The 27,365-nt window shown below is 43.3% G+C and overlaps 1 protein-coding gene across 2 annotated transcripts in view; it reads right to left on the bottom strand.

Moving 5' to 3' along the window:
- OSBPL10 (oxysterol binding protein like 10) overlaps positions 1-27,365 on the bottom strand; it is a 749,675-nt gene that overhangs the window by 510,800 nt on the left and 211,510 nt on the right. For both annotated transcript variants that reach the window (XM_075315242.1, XM_075315243.1), the window contains exon 3: positions 1,219-1,292. In XM_075315242.1, coding sequence (XP_075171357.1) covers positions 1,219-1,292 — 74 coding nt within the window. The remainder of the gene's footprint in view (positions 1-1,218; positions 1,293-27,365) is intronic.

Here is a 27,365-nt window from a genome sequence, read left to right as displayed (position 1 = left end):
TCCATTTAAATGTTGCTGTCAGGGACTGACCGTGGCAACAAAATAGTTAACAGCAGCGAATGGGGTGTCCTCCAGTTGCTGCTGTTATTTACAGATGCCAACTATGTAATACACCAATATCTGAGCGTTGAGTGGGATACATACATACATACATACGGAAAAACAGTTATGTATATATGTGCCAATGGGTTAAAAAGGTTTTCTAGGACTACAATATTAGGTCATAAATATAAAATAAGTGCGGGACCAACTCTCAGTGTTCCCAACAGATCTGTAGACTGAAGAAGGGGCCGTGCGCATCCTTTTCATTTTTTATGCACAGGTCTGTACATATAGTAGTAGCTGTATTTGGTACTGCAAACAACTGTACTTCAGTTCAATTGAAGTAAATGGGCTTGAGCTTAAAAAAGACAAACCAAATGTAAAATGCCCAGATATATAAAGCATAGTCTTCTTGCAATGTCCAAAGGTTCCTCAGTTTAGATAAAGTTGTACAATTTTTTCCAAATATTTGTTAGTTCACTTAAAAAAATCACAATACAAAACGTATCTAGAAGTCTGGGCACAATTCACCAAAGCTCTTTTACACCAGTATTCTGGCATAAAAAGCTTTGAAAAGATGCAGTCTCATTCCATTTAAACCAGCTGCGACAAAATGGGAAGAGCAAGGGCAGGACGAGGGCAAGTCAACCGCCTATCGTCATGTAACTGGTAAGAACAGGGGCAGGACAGGGGCAAGGCAAGCGCCTCTCGTCATGTAAATGGGAACAGCAGGGGCAGGACGAGGGCAAGGCAAGCGCCTTTCGTCATGTAAATGGGAAGAGCAGGGGCAAGACGAGGGCAAGGCAACCGTCTCTCGTCACATAAATGGGAAGAGCAGGGGCAGAACGGGGGCAAGGCAACCGCCGATCGTCATGTATTTGTTAAGTCAAATCTATCAACAGCAGGGAACAGAGTAGGATTTATGGAGAGAAGCACATAGAGGTGAACGCCACTCGTACAGCGCTCCTGATTTATGAAGAGGCATACGTCTCTGATTCCAGCCCACTTACTTATCAAGACCAGCATGAACAATGTATCACGCCCAATCTAGAATTGTAAGCTTCCAGATGCCAATTAGTTAAACGTTAATTGAATAACTGGCTTAACGCATCTAACAAAGCTTTAGTGCTTAATGGCATAAATAGCACTTATGATTATTGAATAAAGGCTACTTACCTTGGACTCTGAATGGTGCTTGGCACATGCTTGAAGCTGAGTCAACCAGAATTGTCGTTCCTTGGAATCAGCAGCTGCAATATTAATATGAATAAATATGGCATAAATTACTTTATCCTAGAATCAAATCCTTTTTTCAAAAATGCGGACAGATATAATAGCTGACTGTAAATTGATTAGGTGTACAAACCATAGCACTTATAAGCACATCTAACACTAAAAATGCGGAAACAAACAAAAAGGAGGCTCACCAGTCCGAAAGCATATTCCACATGCCGTGAGCTCCTGGTGCGGGTGCCAAGGTCACTGGTGTAGCATATCCAGTATACAATACTTGAGGAAAGACTTTAATTCAAAAACATGTTAAAATCACAGTGACCCACTGAACAGGGACCCGACGCGTTTCTGGCATCCATAGATGCCGTTAGTCATAGAAAGTTCAGTGACCTACCTATGACTAACAGCATCTATAGACTCCAGAATCTCGTCAGGTTCCCTGATCAGCGTTTTTTAATATTTTTTAACTAAAATACCTGGTTTTTAATTTATTCATTCTGCACTGGACTTGCCTCAATTGTCTTTTCTCAAGTATAATACTAAAGATATTAATGAGACAGTATGACAAAGTAGGCTAAAAGGAGGGCTGATAAAAAGGAGGCGGTACGAGGCTGCATTGTGCAAACTGCAATCACTGAATACTATGAGAATCCAAAAAAAAAGGCCTAATCATCCAAGAATAGCCATATCTTCATGGAATCAAAAGGAAATCTTCTTATCACTAAAAGGGGAATGATTTTGTACTTTTAGAAAAATGTGGGCTACACAGCAAACTTTGAAAAAGTTCCCCCTAGTTGAGCATGCAACTGATTTATTTTATGATGTTTTAAGTAGGGTTTACCGTATGTCTGCCAGTGGTAAACTGACAGGCATCCATACTGTACATGGCAGGCCTGGAGGCCATTATTAGGTCAAAAGCTGCAATGTCGCAGGGTGGAATGAGTAAAACCACTTAGATGCAGCTGTCAATCGCAGCTTTAATGGGTTAAACAGAAAGAAGTGGCGCATAACCGCTCATAAGGACTTGTCATGGCTAGGACACAGCTCCTCTGCCAGTGTTATTACTGCACCTAAACAGAATGACGTCTAAAATTTAAAACATCCTCCCTCTCGCCCCATAATGTAATAGTATGTATGATTACAGTTGTATGTGCATATGGCTGCTGCTGTTAGTCACTGGCTGCAGTGGTTCTGGATTGTTCGTCATTGTGGCCACTGATTTGCTGCAACATTCATAATGTCCCCATTGAAAAAGAAGGATTGCAGCTCTGGGACTCTGCACATCTGTCTGCTGCTGGCACTGGGAACACCTGATCGGGGGTGGGGGGGTGTCAGCTGTCGCACCCCACTTAGCAGATATTAAATGACATATCCCAAGGATAAGAATGTAAAAAGTCCAAAACAACCCCTTTAAGCTGTATAGAATGAGAACACCGCATCAGTCTATTTTCGATCTAGTTTTGAGAGCAAGAAAGCACTGGACAACCCATTTAAAAACAAGCAACACCATTCATTTGTATTGCATTTTTCTCACAATGAACTTAAAAGTAGGTTTAACATTTTTCTACCCAGTAGAATAACAGTTTTGAAGCACTAAACAATTTTATAGAAATAAATATACAGAGAAACAGAAATAAATTCACACACACACACACACACACACACACACACACAAACATAGGTGAATCTATCAGGCAGACATCTTACTCTTCACTATATATTTATTTTCTTAATTATTTGCAAGAAAATAGTGTGGGGAAAAAGCGGAAAATTAATTTCAGAAATCTATTGGAATAACAGGCAGAACTGATGGCACCGCCTGTCCTGCTGTAGACTGCTGCACATTGTCCCTCCACGTTCCTGACCTGATGAAGATCAGTAAACTGGAGAGTTTGCTGCCTACAGAGTCTGGAATATGGATTTAGAATAGCCGATCAGAAGCAATAAATGACCTACAATTGAAACACACATGAAAGCCTGTTTAGACTAGTGGACCGCGTGGCCCACACACACAGAACAGTCATTAATAAGATTATTCATATCAGTAGACTATGTATCGCTTACAATGGATGATGCTCTGCCCAGAATGATTATTTTTGAGTAAGCTTAAAAATTATTTAATCCAGTACCCTATTCCCCTCTTTAATCGTGTGATTGACAGCCTGTTTCTACTGGGCAAGTAATCTTCACCAGTGTTGAGCTGTGCATACCCTATGCATACACTGTCATGCTTCAGGATTTGATCCAGTGACCTTGTACTGCATAGTCTGTTTCCTTACTTGCTGAGCCACAGTCTGGTCAGTTCCCGTACAAGTGCTCATCTCCATTTACTTTTACGTTTGCTTCTCTTCCTATGGTGTGTGATCCATCTGTTTTCTATTGCTCATTGTCTCTGACCTATTCCATTCTGGGTGGGGCTATTTATAGTTCCCTATTCCAGCCATTCTCTCCTGGCTATATTTATCACCAAGTGGACTCTGCTAAGGAGTACTAGCCCTGCTGCAAGGGAATTGCCTGTTAGATGGAGACCAGTTTTGTACTTGCCCTGTGCTTGCACACTTGTCTTACCTGCACCTTTCTTTTGTTTGCTGTTATGTTGTAGGGGGTTACTTTTGCTTGCTTTGCATTTATTATTTCTCCTGTTTCTTCTTGTGGACATGTTTTTTGCTTCCTCTCACATTGGGTTCGAAATGCCGGATGTGTGAAACGGCCCTTACCCGTGTACGAGTGTATATATGCAACACACAGACAGAGGAAGCTGGGCCACCCTGATGTCCGGGGCCCCATAGCAGCCATAGTGATAGTTACACTTTTGTTTAGATGTAGCGATGTGATTTTTTTCTGTAAAAATAAAACATTAGAAAAATAGGTGGGATTTTTAATAAATCCTCAATAACCAGCGCTAGAAAGGGGTTATAACCTTTTAGATTTTTATTATTAAATATGTTGCTATCCTTGTTCTGGATGTAGGATAGAAATTAATAAGACACTGTACATAGATAAACAAAAACAATGATGGTGAGTAACCAAAAATAAATATAAAAAATATATAGAACTATAACAATTAAAAAACGAGTTATCACAGCAGGCTCTCTCTAATTGGTCTGTTATAATGCCCCGGCCGGTAGCACAAACAGCCGACTAATATAGTATGGTATAAAGATAGTGTATGAAGTATACCATATAGATCGGATCAAGCTAACGCTATAATCTGAAGAAGGTCCAGACTATTTAATAAGCGTTTGCAGTATATGCATAAAGCTTACAACGTTCCAGGTGCCTCCAGATATATTAAAGAGGCCGCCCTCCGGTCAGTCTTAACCAACAGTAAGGTAGGGCACCGATTCAAATAATTATTCCAGCAAGGTTTAATATCTGTGGCTTATTTTAGGCAAGAATCCCCGTGGATTTAATAGCTGTACACACCTCCTTTGTATCTGGAGCCGTTGCAATGCATTATACCCTTGTCAAAGGCTTCCAGAGTGAGCGATGCAGCACCGGTAAATCGCACTATCGAGCTAGCAGCTGCGGTTTGATTTAAACAGGAATCCCCGTTGATCTAGTTGCTGCACACTCCTCCCTTGTATTTGACACCGTTTCAATGCAGGAACCCCCCAAAACACGCGTCGGATTTGGACTTTGCTCAGCTCACTCTGTGTGGCAACACTTTCTCTAGTGACTTCTCCCTCGTGTGGACCAAATCAGCCTTGTTGGGGTGGCCGCCCAGGCTGCCACTTGAAGAGTGGGAGAAGCCGTATATTGTGCTTGAATTGTGATCCTCCTTGGAGCCAGCACTATTTAGTGCTCTGTCGGCTCTGCTCCGCCCGCTCTGTAAGCGCTAATAGGAGATTCCTGGACTGCCTATTCTATACCTATTATTAAAGCCAGCCCTTTATAGCCTTGCCGGCTCTGCTCAAGTGATGCTGTTAGCGGTAACGGGACTCCTCCACTAACTGAATCCCTCCTTGGAACCGGTGCTATATTGCGATCCATCGGCTCTGCACCGTTCACTTTGGCGACTTTTGACAGGGGTTCCTGCATTGAAACGGTGTCAAATACAAGGGAGGAGTGTGCAGCAACTAGATCAACGGGGATTCCTGTTTAAATCAAACCGCAGCTGCTAGCTTGATAGTGCGATTTACCGGCGCTGCATCGCTCACTCTGGAAGCCTTTGACAAGGGTATCCTGCATTGCAACGGCTCCAGATACAAAGGAGGTGTGTACAGCTATTAAATCCACGGGGATTCTTGCCTAAAATAAGCCACAGATATTAAGCCTTGCTGGAATAATTATTTGAATCGGTGCCCTACCTTACTGTTGGTTAAGACTGACCGGAGGGCGGCCTCTTTAATATAGCTGGAGGCACCTGGAATGTTGTAAGCTTTATGCATATACTGCAAACGCTTTTTAAATAGTCTGGACCTTCTTCAGATTATAGCGTTCGCTTGATCCGATCTATATGGTATACTTCATACACTATCTTTATACCATACTATATTAGTCGGCTGTTTGTGCTACCGGCCGGGGCATTATAACAGACCATTTAGAGAAAGCCTGCTGTAATAACTCGTTTTTTAATTGTTATAGTTCTATATATTTTTTATATTTATATTTTTGGTTACTCACCATCATTGTTTTTGTTTATCTATGTACAGTGTCTTATTAATTTCTATCCTACATCCAGAACAAGGATAGCAACATATTTAATAATAAAAATCTAAAAGGTTATAACCCCTTTCTAGCGCTGGTTATTGAGGATTTATTAAAAATCCCACCTATTTTTCTATTGTTATTAGGCAAATTGAAGGGGTCTTTTTTGTCATTTAACCTAGCTGCAAGATTTTAAGGGTTATTAGGTCAAGCGCTGACAATTGTCTACGGACAGCTTAATAATCCTAAAAATAAAACATTCCTCACATACTCCTAAAAGGCACTACCTAAAGTTTTTTTTATCCCAAAATTCGTGGCCAATTTATCAAGACTATCTTCTTCTACGCCAGTCTTGATACAAAGCCTGCTGGAGTAAGAGCCAAATTCTTAATGAATCTGGCCAATTTTTCAGCTATTGGCTCTGCATAATTGATTGGAGTAAGCTTCTGCTATAATTTACACCAATTTTGTGAAATTAAATATAATGAATTTGTCAGGCACTTTAGGCCATTCTTCCTTTTACTCCAGTCTACCCACTATCCAAAAAGCTAGGAGAAAAAAAGAATGACCAAATAATAGAGTTAAATATTTGCACAATACCGTATTTTTCGGATTCTAAGATGCACTTTTCCTCCCAAAAATCTGGGAGGAAAATGAGGGGTGCATCTTAAAATCCGACTAACTTACCGGGAGGTGGTGGAGAGTGGTCAAAGGAGGCAGGGCAATGCTGTGCTGCTTTGTATGCCTCGGTGTGCTGAGGCTCTGTGCAGCAGGTGGCTAGGTACAGGCCATTCTGAAGATGTCGGTGGTAAGTGCTTCAAATAATGGCGCCGAGAGTCAGCACATGTGCAGATGGAGCTCTTGGCTTGAGCTCTCATCTGCACAAGCGCCGACCCTGGCCACCATTTCTCTGAAGCCCACACCGCCAACATCTTCAGAATCTTCAGTGCCTCACCGCCTGCAGCGAGAACCAGCAAAGAGCAGCGCACACTGCCCCAGCACAGCAGCCCACAGAGATCATCTGGGCCTCCCTCTGTACCGCCCACAGTATTGCCCTACTTCAGAACTACCCCTCCCTCCTGGGACCCTGCTCCACCACCGCTGCTGCCCGTGACCCTGCTCCACCACCGGATTATCAGATCTGATGATATTGGAGATAGCAGCACAGTGGCACTTCATTTCCAACCCAGTACATGTGTATTCATTGCCAGCACCCCCTTGTGCTGTAAAATAATACATTTTTGAGTCCTTTTGGGCGAACAGTGTGTTAGTCTTTCATCCCATGCCAGTTTTTTGTCGGTATTAAATGTTTCTATATTGTTGTACGAAATAAAATAATTTTTATATGCACTTTAAACTCATGTTCTTTCTTTTTGTGTACACAACTAATCCTTGGGAGTGTGTTGTCTAGTGGTCATTCTTTGGGGCCTTCCCCTGTGCCCTTTATTAAGCATGACCACCTAGAGACACTATTATTGACCAGGAGTCCTTTTTATTGGATATACATTAACTCTAGCACTGATATGCTTTTGGACATTAGCATTCTTTCTGATGAAGGGCAAATAAGCCAAAAAATCAATTAGACACATGCAACAGATGGCAATTGTGAAATAATATCGTTATTATACCGCATAACAGTGGAGTGCCAAGTTCTTTTGAATATTTGCTATTGGAGTGGGATCCTACATGAACCCCTTTTTTCTAAGTGTGCCCTGTATCTCATATCGCCATATGCCCTAATAGACTGATTGGACAACCTTTGTAATACAGAATAAAATCAACAATATATAATATTATCATGTAGTGGCAGGTGGAATGTGTAGGACTTTTCCTTCGGTCATGCCATAAATGTTTAACCCCTTTAGCTAAAAGTAAAGAGATGTTTCTTCGCACAAAAATAAGATTTGCACTCACCACAAAAGTACTCTAATGAGCCTTTCTGTACAGTTTCCTTCATCACTTTGTATTTCTAAAATAAAATTATGATTTCAATTACCAGCCTCTTACGGTTGCTTAGTTTACAGTTGATAAAAAGCCAATCTCAACTCCCGAGAGAAGCCCGTTCTGCAGCAGTCCTCTAGTTAACATGCTAAGTGTTAACTAGAAGTTTGATGCCATATTTCATCCTAAGAAGCTTGTAATCATTTGTTAGTGTTTGTTCTAGTAGGATATAAAGTGCAATCCAATAGGATAATGCAGGAAGCAGAGCTTATCCCAACGCCATTTCCTCATTATTCATACAGACATTCCATCCATGATAAAGTCTGGTTTACTGCTCCTAATACTTTCTCAGTTTTACATCAACGTCTTTGTGTTATTTGCTTTAATGCACATTTTAACAAGGTATATTAAAAAAACAACTCTATAAATTCATGTACTTTCCCATCTTATTTAAACATGTTTGATTTACTTTACGCTCCATGACGTGACTATTCTAGTTACTAATATCAAGGTATTGTAATTCCAGAAAAAAGCTCGGATTTCCATCTATTACTATTTGCACGAGCAAATAAAAAAAAAAAAAGTGTCAAATTTTCATTCAGGAAAAAAATGGATGATTTTTCATCTGTATTGTCATCTATATGGCAGTGATAATATTTACAAGACCAAAAATAGTTTTCTAAGTTAATAATAGCAATGTGTCCATATAATTAAGACGCTATACAGTTGATCCAGATGGGATTAAGTTTTCTTTTGCACACTCATATACTTTAAAGAGGCTGTCCACTACATTTACATTGATGGCCATGACACTTGGCACCCCTGCTGATTAGCTGTTTTCGATGCCAGCAGCAGGCGACTGGAAATGCTCATTTTCGGAGCAGAATAAGGGGTACTTTGCCGAGCGCGATAGTACCCGCCCCCGTCGCACATGCGATATCTTGTAATAGCTGCCATAGCAAACATTATCGCTACGGCAGCTTCACATGCACTTACCTGCCGTGCGATGTTGCTCTGGCCGGCAACCCGCCTCCTTCCTAAGAGGGAGGGTCGTGCGGCGTCACAGCGACGTCACACGGCAGGCGGCCAATGGAAGCGGAGGGGCGGAAATGAGCGGGACGTAAACATCTTGCCCACCCTCTTCCTTCCTCATTGCAGGCGGGACGCAGGTAAGGAGATGTTCCTCGCTCCTGCGGCTTCATACACAGCGATGTGTGCTGCCACAGGAACAAGGAACAACATCGTAACTGTCGCTGCAGCGAAATTATGGAAATGACCGACACTACACAGATCACCGATTTTCGACGCTTTTGCGATCGTTTATCGGTGCTTCTAGGCTTTACACGTTGCGACGTCGTTACCGGCGCCGGATGTGCGTCACTTTCAATTTGACCCAGACGATATCGCAGTAGCGATGTCGCAACGTGTAAAGTACCCCTAAGTCTTCTGATAGCGGCCGCGGTCGAGTACCACACATCCGATTCCCATTCAAATCAATAGGAGGCAGATGTACGGCTGGTGTCAGTTGACAGGGCAGCTCTGATAATGAGCATTTCCTGCTGCCACCATTAAGAGGAGCTCATCAGTAGAGGTATCGGACACTAATGGCTCATCAGACACTAATGACCTAACCTAAGGATTGGCCATCAATATAAAATTGGTGGACAACCGCTTTAATAGGTGCGTTTCATCAGAAACGCAGAAAAGACTAATGCATGTTGCAAATTTTGTCACATCAATATCCAGACCATATAAAAAATGGTCATCTGAACAGCCCCATCGAATAACATTGGTCTGAGTGCTGTCCATGGACACTGTTCAAAAAGAAAATACGGTCAAGTGAAAGTAGCCGACTGAACAGTGACATGTTAGTATTTAAAAGGTTCAAGTCGCTGAAACATTTCTCAATATACCTGTAGGTAGCTGCAATAACCCAACAAACATTTTATCATCACACATTTGGCTGGGGCAAAACTCTTCATCCCAGCTCTATGGAGATCCACAGCTTGTCTGTCACAGGGAGTGTTGCTTAAAACTCGCCAACTGTCATGGCGAAATTAGACACTGTTCACACTACAGATTCTGACACTCAACCCTATGGTTTCCCTTGTGTTTCTGAGGTACACAGGCAGGCTCGGGCGTCGAACAGTGTTGTGGTCATTTATGGTCAGGCTAGCAAGAGTTAACCTCGGCTAGCCTGCTGGTACCTCTGGAATCACATCTTAGAAATTTATCACATTTGTTCCCCGCCTTTTTAAGATGGTGAAATTTGTCTTCCCACGCTGACTATTAGATTATTGCTGTGTTGGTCTGTGTGCTGTTGTGTCCCAGTCCTGCTGGTGATTATATTATGTGGTGCTTGGAGTTGTTGTGCAGTTCTCCTGTCGTCTAGTTGTTTTCTCCCTGCTCTTATTTTCCTCCTTACATCATATTCTCTTATACCTCTGTGTGAGCTTGCTGTGAGATAGAGTTTTGATTTCCCTGTTTGTCTCTCTCTGTTGGTTTAATAAACACTCCTTTCTAGAGTTGGGCGAACTCGTGGAAATTCGGTTCGGTGTGTGCAGCCGAACTGTACCTCCACGGGATTGAAAGTCACTGCTTGGCAGTGCGGGTCTCCGCCCACATGCAGCCAGCCAAAACAATTTTTTTTCAGGGGGAGGGGGGGTTGCACACTACATGTGATAACGCCATTGTTTCCCCAGTCCTAGCCTATCAAACACTGCCAACAGCTCACACTGAGCAGAGCACTGAGCGTACCTGAGCACAGCTATGCTTGCATGAGTAAAGTTTATGCGTAAAGCGCCTGAACTCCAAAGGAAAGAGTTGTCTCAGGACATTAGAAACAAAATTATAGACAAGCATGTTAAAAGGTAAAGGTTATAAGACCATCTCAAAGCAGCTTGATGTTCCTGTGACTACAGTTGCACATATTATTCAGAAATTTAAGATCCATGGGACTGTAGCCAACCACCCTGGACGTGGCTGTAGGAGGAAAATTGATGACAAAATCAAAGACGGATAATACGAATGGTAACCAAAGAGCCCAGAAAAACTTCTAAAGAGGTTAAAGGTGAACTTCAAGCTCAAAGAACATCAGTGTCAGATCGCACCATCCGTCGTTGTTTGACACAAAGAGTACTTCATTGGAGACGACCAAAGAGGACACCATTGTTGAAAAAAAAATCATAAAAAAGCCAGACTGGAATTTGCCAAACTATATGTTGACAAGCCGAAAAGCTTCTGGTTGAATGTCTTATGGACAGATGAGAAAAACTGAACTTTTTAGCAATGCACAACAGCCCTATGTTCACAGACGGAAAAATGAAGCATATCATGAAAAGGACACTGTCCCTACTGTGAAAAATGGAGGAGGCTCGTTTATGTTCTGGGGCTGCTTTGCTGCAACTGGCACAGGATGTCTTGAATCTGTGCAGGGTACAATGAAATCTCAAGACTATCAAAAGATTCTAGAGAGAAATGTGCTGCCTGATGTCAAAGCTTGGTCTCAGTCGCAGGTCATGTGTCTTTCCACAGGATAATGACCCAAAACACACAGCTAAAAACACCCAAGAATGGTTAAGAGGAAAACATTGGGCTATTCTGAAGTGGCCTTCTATGATCTCTGACCTAAATCCTATTGAGCATCTTTGGAAAGAGCTGAAACATGCCGTCTGGAAAAGGCAACCTTCAAATATGAGACAACTGGAGCAGATTGCTCCTGAGGAGTGGCCAAAATACCTGTCGAAAGGTGCAGAAGTCTCATTGATAGTTACAGGAATTGTTTTATTGCAGTGATTGTCTCAAAATCATGTGCAACAAAATATTAAGTTAAGGGAACCATCATTTCTGTCCGGGGCTATTTCATGAGCTTTATTTTTATTTTTAAATTATGTGAAAGCCGAAAAGCAGTGTCTGACTTTCATTTGTTCATGTTCATAGATTTATTTATTACTTTTGTCTATCAAGTTATTTCTGTGACCATTGTAAGTTTTTCTTTCATTAAACAAGGAGTACCAACAATTTTGACCACGTGTGTATATATTAGGTTATGTGGGCCTCAAATATAGAGTAGAGTACATGGGGCTCATAATGTATATAGGAGGTTATTTGGGGCTCATGCTGTATTTAGGAGACTATGTGAGGGCTCATACTGTAAATATAGAAGTTGTGTGAATGCTGATATGGTATTTAAAGAGCTAAGTGGGTGTTCGTACTGTATATAGGGAGTTACGGTATGTGGAAGCTCATACTGTATGTAAGGGGCTGTGTGTGGTCTCATACTGTATATAGGGGAATTTCAGCACTTAATTTTGCTCAATATGAAATACATTAACATGAAATAATTCTTACTATGTTAATATTGACCTGAATTAATTTCAGCTTATTGATTGCCGCCCCCCTCACCCACCCACACACCAGTGACTGTCTCTCTGGCCCATTGGGAAAAATGAATTGCCCACCCTTGCATTAGAAACATCTATCTTTCTCCTTTTTGTGCGCTGCACTGTATAGAGGGACATCTTTTTACATGGCTGATCATATTCATTTAGTCCATAGAGGTAAACTCTATAGTATATTACAATGGCGTCTCCTTTAAACTGGATGCACTTGTTTAAAAAGTCAGGAGTTAGCATTACCGTATTTTTCGCATTATAAGACACACTTTTGTTCCCCCAAATTTTGGGGGAAAGTAGGGGGTGCGTCTTACAATCCGAATAGATGAATTATATACTGCAGGGCCCAGAGGAGGTGGGGGAAGATCTGGAGCGGTGCTGGGGGCTGAAGCAGGCCGGTGAAGGCTGCAGGAGGCAGCAGGAGATCTCCTGCTCCCGCTCATATAATATGCACTGCCGCTGTCCATCACCGTGGTGCTGAAACCACACCGCAGTGATGGGCTGGGGGAGCGGCGCATATTATATGTGCCTGCGACCCCCTTTGATGGCACACGCCCCCCCGCCCCCCTCGTGTTAGATATGGCCCCCATGCTGCTGCTTATCCTAAAATAAAAAAGCTTTACTTACCTCCTCCAGCACTGATCTCTCGGTGTCTCCCCGGTCTCCCTACTGCCACTGTGATGTCACTCTGCTGTGCCGATCACATGACCAGCACTGAGAAGCAGGAAGTGGAGGAGGAGCAGCAGCACGGAGGGAGACACGGGAGGACAGCGCTGGAGAAGGTAAGTAAAGAGTTTTTTATTTTACTATGGGCAGCAGCATAGGGGCCATATGAAACACAGGAGGACTTGTGCCATCTATAGGGGGCAATGGGCAGCACAGGGGGAAGTGTGCCAACTATAGGGGGACGTGTGCCAACTATAGGGGGACGTGTGCCAACTATAGGGGGACGTGTGCCAACTATAGGGGGACGTGTGCCAACTACAGGAGACGTGTGCCAACAATAGGAGACGTGTGCCAACAATAGGAGACGTGTGGCATTACTGGGGGACGTGTGCCAGCACAAGTGGGCTATATTCAATATAAGGGGGCCATATCCAGATTAAGGGGGCTAATTTTAGGATGGGGGGCTATGAGGGACATATACCCTATATTGTTAGACGGACACTGGCATTATAATACGGACTCCATTTAACATTAAAAAAAATGTTTTTTCTCTTTTTTATTTCACCAAATTTGGGGGTGCGTCTTATAATCGGGTGCATCTTATAAAGCTAAAAATACAATATGTCCTTATAAGAAAAATACCGTGGAACAAACTGGGTGCCTGTGAGCATGTGTGATAGTGTAACAAGATGGTAGCTATTTTATTGTACTATATAGAGATTATAATTTATTCATTAGCGTTCTATAGGGAATTACTGATGACATTTTATTTTTTTCTATTCTCGGAAAACCCTTTTAATGTCAACCAATGCAGGAAAAAAGATACAGATTTGAAACGGATTGCTACCCTACAAAGCTGTGCACACCACTAATGCTTTGGTTGGAAAATAGCTCTGAAACTAAACTGACATATATATTATTATATTATATATTACATACATATATACACACGCACTTTTTTTTTCCATACTAGAAACTTATGATGAAGACCTTCTGTGAGAAAATGTATTTGGGGTTATTTTTTATGCTACTGTAGAATATAATCTTGACAGATGAACGCTTTCAATTTTAGCAACCCAAATGGAAAAATCACAAAATAGTTACTTATAAAGTATTTTTCCAATTCGAACATAACTGTTTTAGAACTGCTGACTTTTTAAATAATTACAGCATGTTTCAAAGCACATACATACTGCCTATCTTAGATGAGAAGCGCAGACCATTTTGTTATACATGCCTTGTTTGTGAAATGAGAATTTACAAGCTGGAATTTTAACCCCTTCACGACATCCACCATACTAGTACGGCGTAGCGGGAAATGCGTTCCCAGGAGCAAGATCTGACAGGCTTCCTGCTTGTATGTAACTGACTGATCTAATACCCAGCAATGCAAAAGCATTGCAAAGTATTAGAACAGCGATCAGAGCTGAGAAGGTTGATATCCCATACTAGGACTTATTAAAAAAGTAAATAAAGGAAAATAAACTTGTAAATATATACAAAATAAAAAGGGAACGCAAGAAAAAAAAAAAAAAAAAGGAAATGAAAAAAGGTTTTGCAAGTAACAGTTTTTCTATAAAAAACAAAAAAGAAAAAAAAGTACACAAGCCAATACTTTTTTTGTCATAGTTACACAAAACATTAAATAAAAAGTGATTTAAAAAAATCTCACATACATACTTCATGATATTGATAAAAATGTCATCTTCTCCCGTAAAAACAAGCCTTTATATAGCTCTGTTGGCAAAACAAGGAAAAAAACAAAAAGAACAAAAACCTTACGATTATCGGAATATGACAGAGTAAAAGCAAATTATTTATTTTAAAACAAACACTACTGCCTGATCTCTTTTAGTGAATTGGGTGAAAAAAGGAATTTTGTTTTTTGTTAACACTGCAAAAAAAACAAAAAAAACAAAAAAAAAAAAAACCCCATGATCAAAAAAATGTTTTGTAGTCCAAAATAGTATAAATATAAACTTCACCTCATCCGCAGAAAGCGACCTCCCACACAGCTCGTTCAGCGGAAAGGTAGAGTCCTAGCTCTCAGAACGTGGCAATGCAATACATACTTATTTTGTAAATCAGTGTTTTAGTGTAGAAATTGTAAAACCTTTATAACTCCGGTGTCACAGTAATTGTAGTAAACGTGAAGAATAAAGTAATCTTATTACAGTACACAGCGTCGGTCTGGCGTTCCGGGGTAGCGGGGGAAACCCCCAGTAGGCTCCGACCTTGACTCCACACTAAGCAGTCCCCGACAGCCTGCAGGGGCCCCCGCCGGGTGTATTACAGTGACCTGCGGCCACGGCTCTTTAGACCGTCGGGCCGCCGCTGCAGGTGTTGACACTGTATGCACTGCAGGCAGCAGTCAGATTATGACAGCGCCAGTAGCTACACGGGGGGGGGGGGGGGGGGGGGGGGAGTTCCTGACTAGGAGGGGAGAACCAGAGCTTATGAGCAGAAGCGCGGCAGGGGCAGAACACAAGCTGCATCCCAGAAGAAGAAACTGCATCTAGTGCTAGGACCTGCGATGACTCATGCCCATGTAACCGTGTGAGATGAGCCGGGCAGAAGATGCCGAGACCGAGGAAGATGTGGTAATGAGGATGTGGGTGAGTGGCATAAGGGGGGTCCACACTGTGACAGAGGGTTGTTAATTAATACAGGGTGTGTGGGAAATGGGATTTCAGTGTGTTGGAGAGAGGGGTAATTTGGAGTACAGCCTGGCTGTGTGAGATATGCAGGGCATAAGGGTGCTGAGTGTGTGTGATTTGGGGGTGCAGGGTGTGTGTGATTTAGGGGTGCAGGGTGTGTGTGATTTGGGGGTTCAGGGTGTGTGTGATTTGGCGGTGCAGGGTTTGTGCACCAGTCCCTGCTGTGTGACGTGCGTGAAGTCCACACAGTGACCATATATCAGTAGGGATTAGGGAAAAAGGGATAGCAGCAGTGAGAGCATGGGATTTGATTGGGAAAGCTGGGTGCTGAGTTGAGAGAAAGAGGCTCTTTTTCTCATCACCCAGCTTTGCTATGTTCTGATATCCATCTTGTCCTCAGCTCCCCAGTTCCCAGCTTTCCCATTCTCTGTTATCATGGGAAAGCTGGGAGCTGAAGACAAGATGGCGATCAGAACATAGAAAAGCTGGGTGCTGAGTAAAGGAACAGAGTAATTATCCTGTATCCCAAGTGGCTTATCCAGTACAGAGTATCAAGTATCATTATCCTGTACCCCCAGTGTCAGTGTCAATATCCTGTACCCCAGTGTCCGTGTCATTATTCTGTACCCCCCAGTGTCAGTATCTTAGGCTACATGTAATTACTCTTCAGGGGGCCTCTATATGTGATAATAGTACAGGAGAATATAACTATATATAAAAAAAAAATACATGATCTGCCCATAGAGCAGTGTTGTCAGCATACACAGGAGTAGTAAAGGGTTTATCAAACATGGAAAACTAATTTGAAAATCATGAGCAGTCCCTGTTAGCAAATAGCGCAGGGACTGCATGATGACACTGAACATGAGGGTATATGGAGGATTGTTTATGTGTTTTTATAGTCAGGGGTTAATTTTCAAATCTGCCTAGTAACGTGAGTATCCCCTAGTAACCAATGGGGTCGCTGCGCGCCTAATTTTAAAGTTATTGATTGGAAGTTTTGGTTGCTGTGCAGGTTTTGTTGTATATAAGGGGCTGCTTCACCAGCTGTGAGTCAGTCACAGCTGATGAAGAGAAAGCTTCTGGTCATGGAAGGTCTTATCCAGCAGATACTTCAGAGAGCCGGAGAAGAAGACGGTGCGGCGTGGCTAAGAAGATGCCTGGAGACTTCGGCTTCGGGAGCGGAGATGCCCGGTCCAGGAGCGGCGACTCGGATGGATGAACGGTCGGCGGTGTCGGAGCCAGCGGTGACTTCTGGGGAAAAAAGAAGTCGCAAGGAAAGAGCAAGATACTCACCGCCGGCATCAGCGAGGAAATCGTCGCGGGGACGGAAGAAGAGGTCGGCGGCTCGTGGTAGCGGAGGATCCGGTTCGGGTGCCGAGTTACCAGCGCGGATGGAGGCAGTCGCTGCAAGAGGACGGTCGCGGACTTCTCGCGTGATTCCAGTCTCATCGCGAGAGCTGCCGACGGTGCCGGGTCCCCGGAAGTCGCGTCACCCGGAGGTGTGCAGCCCAGTGTCCGTCTGCTTGGTTCCCCCATGTGACCGCGAGCACGTTCCGGTAGCGGTGCCGTCGGTCAGCGGGGGATTTGGTCCTGGGCTGCTATAGCCCGCTGCCGCCACCGCCGCCTCCTTTGCAAAAGAGCTCGCATGAGGCGGCGGTGGTTTCTCAGGCATGGGCGTCCGGATCATCATCTGGGGACGAAGCTGCGGCAGGCGCAGCGGAGACGGCGGCGCTGAGGCAGCGATCCAGGAGCTGCTACCAAGATCGGGACACAGGACGTGTATGCAGGCTCACGGAAGACTGGTGAGAACCCACATGTGCTGCTTAGTGGTGGGCAGGATTTTGATGTAGGTATGTTAAAAAATATGATGTATAGTGTATGTAGGGAAATGTTAGGGAAGGAGGGCAGATCTGTGTCAGCTCAGAATGTCCAGGTTGAGGGGATTCCGGGTAATTTGTTTAAAGAAGCTATTACATGTCAGTCTTCCCCCCTGGGTTTTCACTTGAGCATGGGAGTGAAGGAAAGGATATGGAGAAAAGAGTATGTGGATATTTTTTCTTTGCTCCCATCCGCAAAAGAACAGTCTCGTATAGTAGTGTCAGATGTTAAAAGTGAAGGTGACAGTGAAAAAAAGAGGCCGTATAAATCCTTTCATAATTGGCTGCAAGCCTTTTTTATTTTTGCAGCTGTATTAGGGGAGAAAGAGTCTGAGCATTGCAGTGGGTTGTTTCAGCACATGGAATCGATTCTTGAAGCCTATAGGAATTTTGGTGGGACAGCTTGGCTCGTTTATGACGAGTCATTCCGCCAAAAAATGTCAGTACACCCCTCTATGCGGTGGGGTGAGAAGGATGTGGGCCTGTGGCTTAACTTAATGGCACCACAGCGGAGTTATGGGAATAGACAGCAGCAAAATGCACAGTCAAAAAGGGGCTTCTGTTTCTCGTTTAATGAAAGTATGTGCAAATGGCAAAATAATTGCAAATTCAGGCATGAATGCTCTTTTTGTGGGGGGGGACATCCATTATTCAAATGTTTTAAGAAGCAGTCGTCGCAGGGTCAGCAGCTTACCAGCACAAGGGAGCACTTTCTCAAAGGCCCGGACACCAGTGAACCTGGCAAACATGCTCCCCTGGCTAGACAGGTACCCCGACAGACTGAAGGCTAATGTTGTTTTTAATGGTTTTAATTCTGGGTTTTTTGTTCCTAGGTTTAGAGGTCAAGGTTGCGTTTTAGTTAATAATTTAGCTTCCGTTAATCAGCATGAAGAGTTTGTGTTAGAGCATATTAGGAAAGAGTTGTATCAAGGGAGAATAGAAGGACCTTTTTCTAACCCCCCTTTTCAGGATTTTCGAATTTCCCCTTTGGGTATAGTACCTAAGAAGGAACCTGGCACTTTCAGAGTGATTCTTCACTTGTCATATCCAAAAGACTTTTCATTGAACGATGAGGTGGACACTGATTTAGCATCGGTTCATTATGCATCGTTCGATATGGCGGTCGAGTTGTTAAGGACGTTTGGTAGCAAGGCGTTGTTGGCAAAAACCGATGTTAAGTCGGCATTTCGGATCTTGCCAGTGGACCCGGATGGTTTCAATTCATTGGGTTTTTATTTTAACCAGGAATTTTATTTTGACAAATGTTTACCTATGGGTTTTTCGTTGTCCTGTTTTTATTTTGAGTGTTTTTCGTCCTTTTTACAATGGGTTATTCAGGAGATGGTTCCCGGGGGTGGGGTTTTACACTATTTAGACGACTTTTTGTTTATCGGTGATGGGTCTTCGGCTTTGTGTTTGAGTTTGTTGGAAAAGTTTTTGGCCTTGATGCGGCACTTTGGCGTGCCTATTGCAGAGGAGAAGACGGTTTTACCTTGCAATAGGTTGGAGTTCTTGGGTATCACTTTGGACTCCATTTCTATGGAATGTAGTCTGCCTGCAGATAAAGTACTGGCATTGCAGGCAGCAATTGCTGACATGCTGTTGAGGAATAAAGTGACGCTGCGTCAGATGCAATCCTTATTAGGGTCTTTGAATTTTTGCTTGAGAATTATCCCTATGGGTCGGGTTTTTTGTAGGCGTCTGTATGACGGCATTAAAGGGTTGAAGTCACCAAATGCGCACTTGAGGTTATCAAGGGAAATGAAGGAGGACCTATCGGTCTGGCAGCAGTTTTTGCGGGATTTTAACGGGGTGTCTTGTATACAGCATGATTTTTGTTTTTCAGATGAATTATCGCTTTTTGTTTTTTCGGATCGGAGCTGGGGTTTTCAGGTGATTTTTAACTCGGAATGGTCCGGAGATGCGTGGCCGGATGTATGGCATTCTATGGGCGTTGTAAAGAAGGATGTGGTTTTGGAATTATTTGCCATCTTGGTGGTATTCTCAATTTGGGGTTCTGCACTGGCAAACAGACGTATTAAATTACGGTCTGGGAACAGTGGCGTAGTTTTTTGCATTAATACGTTGTCGTCTAAGTGCTTCTGGGGAAGTAGAATTTTGAAGCGATTGGTGTTGCAGTGTTTGTCATTTAATATATGGTTAAAATGTTCCTTGGTGTTGGAGACATGTGATCAGACAACACTGTCTTTTTTACAGCGGAACCGGACGGATTCTTGTCAGATGGTGCCTTGTCCAGAGGAACTGTGGCAGATAATTTAAATCTCATACCTGGTTTTATTCAAGGTTCTCTGGCTCCTAGTACATGGGCGGCGTATGCCGCAGCATGGAAGGAATGGAAAGTTTTTTGCAAGTCGAATCATATGTCTTATAATAATCCTAATGTGGAATGGGTTTTGCAGTATATTAATATGTATTTATACAATGGTAAGAGTTATGCATCGCTCCACAAAGACTTGTCGGGGATATCGTTCTTTTTGAAACTTAAAGGAGGGGTGTCACTGTTTTCTTATTTTCCAGTAAAACAGGTATTAAAAGGGTTCAAAAAAGGGAATTGCCATCCTGATTCTAGGCGCCCTCTTTCGGTAGAACTGTTAGGACGACTATGGGAGGTCTTAGGTTCAATTTGTTATGACTCAGTGGAGACTTGTTTGTTTCGCTGTGCTTTTGTGATAGCGTTTTTTGCAGCTCTCAGGATTGGTGAACTGGTTGCTCCTAGCAAGCACAAGGTAGGTGGTTTATTATTAACTGATGTGAGTTTATCCAGGTCTTATTGTGTAATTTTCCTGGGTAGATCAAAAACGGACCAGTATGGAAAAGGGGTTAATATTAAATTAAGAACAGTGGCTGACTCTAGTCTGTCCGGTTGCTAATTTGAGAATGTGGTTGAATATTCGCCCAAGGCTACCTGGTAATTTGTTTATTCATGTTAATGGTGAACCTGATACAAGGTTCCAGTTTTCTAAGCTAATGCAGCGCTCTTTATGCGAGCTGGGTTTGGGGGGCTTGAGGTTCTCAACCCATTCCTTCCGAATTGGGGCAGCGACCTCCGCTGCCTGTTTGGGTATGCGTAAGAATAAAATTAAGACGATTGGGAGATGGCGTTCTAATTGTTATAGGCGTTATGTGAGGCCTGATATGTTTTTTAATTAACTTTCTTTGTTTTAGGACCCTTAACCGTTTGGATTATCGGTCATTCTTTTGTATTTTGGGCACAGAAGAGGGCCTCTTTGCGGAATTATTCCGAAAATTTATCGTTTCCCGTCCAAGTCCTCAATATTTGTTGGTACAGTAGTAGGGGAATGAGGTGGCATCAGCTGCTTTCGGAGTTACAGAAGAACGCTTTGCATGCTCCACCTCCTGATTTAATAATTATTCATTTATCCGGTAATGACATTGGTTCAGTAAAAACGTTGGATTTGTTATATTTCATGCGTCGGGATTTAGTGTTAATTAAGAATTTATTTCCGAGTGTTTCGGTAGTTTTTTCTGAGGTTATTCCGCGGTTGGTTTGGCGTGACAATGGTTTTGAATTTTTGGAAAAAATTAGGAAACGAATCAACAGGCTGATTGAAAAATTTCTGATTTCAATAGGTGATTTTTCCTATCGGCATGTTGAATTGGAGGGTTTTATTCAGGGTTTATATAGACGGGATGGGGTGCACCTCTCAGAAGTAGGGCTGGACATTTTCAACCTTGGCCTACAGAATATTGTGGAAAGATGGCTGGGTTGTAGGGGGGGGGACGCTGATGGTTGTCAGCGTCCCCCTGGTGGAAGAATCGCCCAGCCATCTGGGTGGATTACGGAGTTATTACGGTGTTTATTCAGTATGGATTGGTTATAACGGTATTTTTATGGTATTCATGGTTTAATAAAAAGGTTTAATTTATGGAAAATAATCTCCTAATAAACAACACGGCCATTTTATTTCCACAATATCTGTCTCCGGTGTCATTTATTTATAAGAATTAAAAGGGTGGGAAAGAGTATGGGTCATGTGTCATCATGAGCAGTCCCTGTTAGCAAATAGCGCAGGGACTGCATGATGACACTGAACATGAGGGTATATGGAGGATTGTTTATGTGTTTTTATAGTCAGGGGTTAATTTTCAAATCTGCCTAGTAACGTGAGTATCCCCTAGTAACCAATGGGGTCGCTGCGCGCCTAATTTTAAAGTTATTGATTGGAAGTTTTGGTTGCTGTGCGGGTTTTGTTGTATATAAGGGGCTGCTTCACCAGCTGTGAGTCAGTCACAGCTGATGAAGAGAAAGCTTCTCCCGCCCACCCGCCCCCTTTTTGTTAATCTTTCCTTATGTCGATTATTAACTTTATGTTTTTGTTTTTGTCGTGTTGTTTTCTTAGGGAGGAAGAATCGCCCAGCCATCTGGGTGGATTACGGAGTTATTACGGTGTTTATTCAGTATGGATTGCTTATAACGGTATTTTTATGGTATTCATGGTTTAATAAAAAGGTTTAATTTATGGAAAATAATCTCCTAATAAACAACACGGCCATTTTATTTCCACAATATCTGTCTCCGGTGTCATTTATTTATAAGAATTAAGAGGGTGGGAAAGAGTATGGGTCATGTGTCATCATACTGCGGCTTTTACAGGCCTCTGTCCCCCCAGAATGACACTGTCACATCCAGTGCAGACACTGCGGACCGATCAATACCTGATAATTATGTAATGTGTGATGGTGGAAAGAGAAGAGAATTCACCAGTCTCCAACAGGAAATGTGTATGGAGGGTAATGCCTCACACGTCCACATACTGACTCTATAGGGGATTTCCCAAGTCAGTTAGGGCAGACCCTATATGGGTGGATGGCTGGGGGCAGAGGGGGATTAATTTTAGTAATCTTTTCCATGTGAAGATGCTGGATAACATTTTGTTTCTCTTTGATTATTGTTTGGCTGAGGGACTCGGTGGTTTTCCTAGGACAAGGAATGTCCGTGTAAGAAAAACTGCGACTGACTGTAAATAACAGATTCCATTATTAACTACAATAAATAAGATGCTACAAGAAATCCTGTGCTATCTGCAGGCACAGGACGGCTCTACTGCGCACTGTAGAGTTTGCTAAAAGGCGCACGTTATACTGAGAGAAGGCGAAGATGAACAAGTAATAAAAACGTTTATGGGAGCTATAGTGTGGGCCCCTAGAGGCAATTATCCTGGTAGGTCCCTGGCACACCAGTCCGACCCTGACGGTACATGTACCACGCGGTGGATGGCATGAACTGGGGCAAATAAAAATGAAAGACATTTTCTGAATTGCTTTTTATTTGTTCATTCTATTTCTCAAAAACTGGAATAAAAGGAAAATGTACCCCAAATATCACCAATAGAAACTTAATCTCATCTTGAAAAAAAAAAAAAACAAGTCCCTACTCTGATCTGTTGGCAGTCAACAACAAAAAAAAAATAGACCGGTAGTAGTTCAGGGGTGTTAGAAAAGAGACATGGCACTTACAAATCCAATACAGTAAAATTCAGGCATGGAAAGCCAAGGGCCCCCTTTACTGAGTCCCCCAGAGTGCACAAACTACACGTAGCATCAGCATCTAAGGCGCTGCTGCAGACAGGAGACTGCACCTAATCATGATCTATTTGCTGGATCAATAACAGATCAGTGGGGGTCCAACACCACCACACCCACCTATCATCTGAAAACCGCCCCGTCAGCGACCAGACCTAAGCGGTATATAGGTGCAACACAGTAACTCTGTACATTGATTAGTAGATGACAACTGAACTTAGTCTCCCATTGAAGTGAATGTACTGCAGTATTTAGGCAGCAGCCACCAAGCAATGTACGAGATTCCTTTATATAGCCTGTACATCGCATAGGCTGAATATTCACAGTGTCCGTGCACCTAGCCTAGAGTACAAGTGTGGAAATCTTTCCAAACATATACGGTAATGTCACCATGGACGACCACTCACTAGACACAGGCTAAGGCTATGTGCGCACTAGAAAAGTGATTTTTCTCAAGAAAATTTCTTGAGAAACTTCTGGGAGTTGAAGATTTCCGCACCTGCGGAAAAATCCACCGGAAAAACGCATGCGGATTTACCGCAGGTTGGTCCCTGCGGTTTTGCAATAAATAATATAGATAATCGATAGAAAGATGGATAGATGAATAGATAGATAGATAGATAGATAGATGAATAGATAGATGAGAAAGACCTATATAATGTCCCACCCCCCTGCATTTTCTAAGCTGGCACCCTTTAGTGACTTTCATGTGGCACTAAAGGGTGCTTAGCCTTGTATTTAGCCATAAAATAAATAAATAATTAACAAAAAAAAACGGACGTGAGGTCCCCCCCATCTTTTGTAGCCAGCTAGGGTAAAGCAGACGGCTGCAGCCTGCAGACCACAGCTGGCAGCTTCACCTTGGCTGGTAATCCAAAACAGAGGGCACCCCACGCTGTTATTTTACATTAAATAAATAATTTAAAACAAAAAACGTGGGGTCCCCCCCAAATTGCATCACCAGCCGAGGTAAAGCGGACAGCTGTGGTCTGGTATTCTCAGACTAGGGAGGTCCACTGTTATTGGACACTCCCCAGCCTAAAAATAGCAGGCCGCAGCCGCCCAAGAAGTGGCGCATCCATTAGACGTGCCAATCCTGGCGCTTCGCCCCAACTCATCCCGTTGCCCTCGTGCGTTGGCAAACGAGGTAATATATGGGGTTGATGCCAGATGTGTAATGTCACCTGGCATCAAGCCCTGGGGTTGGTGAGGTCAGGCGTCTATCAGATACCCGACATCACCAACCCAGTCAGTAAGAAATAAAAAATAGACAACAAAAAAAGTTTTATTTGAAAAAAACACTCCCCAAAACATTGTTCTTTTCAATAAATTGGTGAAAGAGGGAATCAATTCCACGTCCGGTGTAATCCAATAAGGGGGGGCGTCCCACGGCGATCCATACCATAGTCGCTGTCCCAGTCAATGAAGAACAGAATGTTCCCCATTGGCTGGGAGAGCAATGCAGTGACCTGAGCTAACATCAATAGCCCAGGTCACTGCATGGGATGCAGAGCGCTGCTGCCAGGAGGATAGATGAGATCATTACCTGCTGTGATCATCTCCTGTACTGCTGACGTCAGCGCTGTCACTGACTTCTATGCCCGCCGCGCTGTCAGAAGTATCGCGAGAGCCCGTGACGTCACCGCTAGTGACAGTCTCGGGCCGCTCGCGAGACGGGCATAGACAGCAGTGACAGCGGTGATGTCAGGAGGCAGGAGATCGTCACAGCAGGTAATGATCTCACCTCCTGACAGCAGCGATCGTCATCCCCGCGGCTGCCAGCACTGCAGGGTGTCAGTGCCTGCCTGCGCTGCCGTGTGACAGGCTGCTGACACTGTGGGCAGACACTGACACCCTGCAGTGCAGTGGCAGTGTCTGCCTGCGCTGCAGGGTGACAAGCTGCTGACACTGCGGGCACACACTGACACGCTGGAGTGCAGGCAGCCGCGAGGCTGGAGCGGGACACAGACTGCACGGGCACCTGGAGGTCGCACGGAAGTGCTTCTGTGCGGCGTCCAGGGAGTGTGACGTCTGTGTTTACTCTGCTCCGCTTCCTCTTCCTGGCATAATGACATCGCTTTCTGCAAAACCGCAGGCAGCGATGAGCATTACCGCAGGTAAATCGTGGCTATACCGGGGGTATACCGCACATCATTTGCTACCTGCGGTATACCCCCGGAATTTTGCGATTACATTACATTGAATGGAGTGAAATTCCGGGGGTATTCCGCAGGTACCTGCGGAAAATAATGGACATGCTCATTTTCTCAAGAAATTTTCTCAAGAAATTCTTCTCAAGGAAATTTCTTGAGAAAAATCCGCAGTGTGCGCACAGCTATTTTTTTTCACATAGGATTTGCTGGGAAATGTCTGCACAAAGATTGCAGACATTTCTCAAGAAATTTCCGCGGCAAATCCGCGGGTAAAACGCACTAGTGCGCACAGGGCCTAAAAGTGTGTTCTTTCCGCCTCAGTCTGGCCGACATCTAGTTCTCTAACGGTATAGGAAAATGCAGGAGATTTGACTTTCCTATACAGGCTGATAATGTAAAGAGATGTATACTATGCTGTATGCGTCTGCTTACTCTGGGTCCCTATGGCAGATGGATGCTTCCGGATTCATCCTGACAGAACACAATGATGGGCACATACCTCCCGAGCATACATTAATTTCTGAAAGTGTTGGCACCCTTGAAATTGTTCCAGAAAATGAAGTATTTCCCACAAATACAAAAAAAAAAATAGAAAAAAAAAAGCAAATTGGGCAGAATTTCACAGAAAACTCTAATAACAGGCTGGTAAAAATTGTTGGCACCCTCAACTTAATATTCGGTTGCACACCCTGAATTTTGTATGTACACACAGTGCGTGGAAAAACAGACATGTAAATAGTACCATAGATTATAATGGGCATGTCACAAATTTTGTCAAGTAAATAGATTTCTAAGACTATGTGTCCACGTGGCGTTTTTTTCCCATGCATTTTTCCTTGCTTATTTTAATCAATAAAAGCTTGGAAAAAGCATCCCAGCAAACTATGAGAATCGTGACTTGCTGTGCACACGCTTCTTTTTTCCTTGCAGAGTTTGTTGCTGAAAAAAGAAGCCGCATGCCAGTAGTTTCTGCGTTTATTTCCTGCACTTCTATAATCCCCTGCAATGCTTTATCACTACAGGGGATTATAGAGCAGCACTTTGCCTCACACACCGTGCATACAGCATGGTGTGTGAGGCCATCCGTAGCTCAGTAACCCAGGGTCGTAATGGTGATGACCCAGGGTTACCATGACAGCAATCGGGTCCCTGTAATCGCATTACAGTGACCCAATCTCCAGGAAGAGGTAAGTGATCCCTCTTCCTGCCTCCTGAATGCTGCGATCGAACTAATCACAGCATATAAGGGGTTAAACTGACAGGAGCAGCACAGGCACCGCTCCAGGCAGTGAGAGCTGGCTCTTGGCTGTAACATCAGACCCAGTGGCGATCGAGGGGGTACACCACAGGAACCCCGGCCAACCCCATGCCTAAAAAACAAACCCAAATAAAAAGCAGGAAAAACCACACATGAAAAACACGAAAACACAATAAAAAAGTGCTGTGTTTTTCCTGCCAAAACATGCTTTTTATGTGGAGAAAAGAAGCACATAAAACAGCAAAGTGGACACACAGCCTTATGAAACTCGTGTCATTAGCACCTTATCAGATGTCGGTAACAACCCATCCAGTCCACACAGGCAAATAAATCAAACTGTAGAGGTCTATAAATTAGGTTGTGTGTGATAATGAGAAATGACACAGGGAAAGAAGTGAAAAAAAGCCATGGAAAGTCATGACCCCAGCTGAAAGCTATCAGTAATTAGAAAGCAATCCTGCCACTTAGTGAAAAATAATAAGAACTGCGTCAACTGGTGGTCTATAAAAATGTGTCACTATTAAGGTACCACACAAAAAACATTTCTTAATAGATAAAACTAGGGAGCGGTCTCAAGTTCTTTGCTACCTTGTATCTACAGAGGCGTGAAAGGAATTATCAGAAGGGTTGTCCAAGAGTCAAGACCCACCTGGGAGAGCAACAGAAAGACCTGGACTCAGCAGTAGAGATGAGCGAACCGGTCGCGGTTCGGCTCGAGGTTGGTTCGCCGAACGGACCTCCCGTTCGAGTTCGGTTCGTCGAACGTTCGACGAACCGAACTCGAACTGCATAGGAAACAATGGCAGGCAATCACAAACACAGAAAAACACCTAGAAAACACCCTCAAAGGTGTCCTAAAGGTGACAAACAACTCAAACACATTGGAAAGTGACAAGGACATATACTCATGCGAAAACAAAACAGCT

This window comes from Anomaloglossus baeobatrachus, chromosome 6, assembly GCF_048569485.1.
Source record: "Anomaloglossus baeobatrachus isolate aAnoBae1 chromosome 6, aAnoBae1.hap1, whole genome shotgun sequence".
Lineage (NCBI taxonomy): Eukaryota > Metazoa > Chordata > Amphibia > Anura > Aromobatidae > Anomaloglossus > Anomaloglossus baeobatrachus.
Note: the sequence above shows the minus strand (reverse complement) of the source record. Positions and strands in the feature narration are given on the sequence as shown.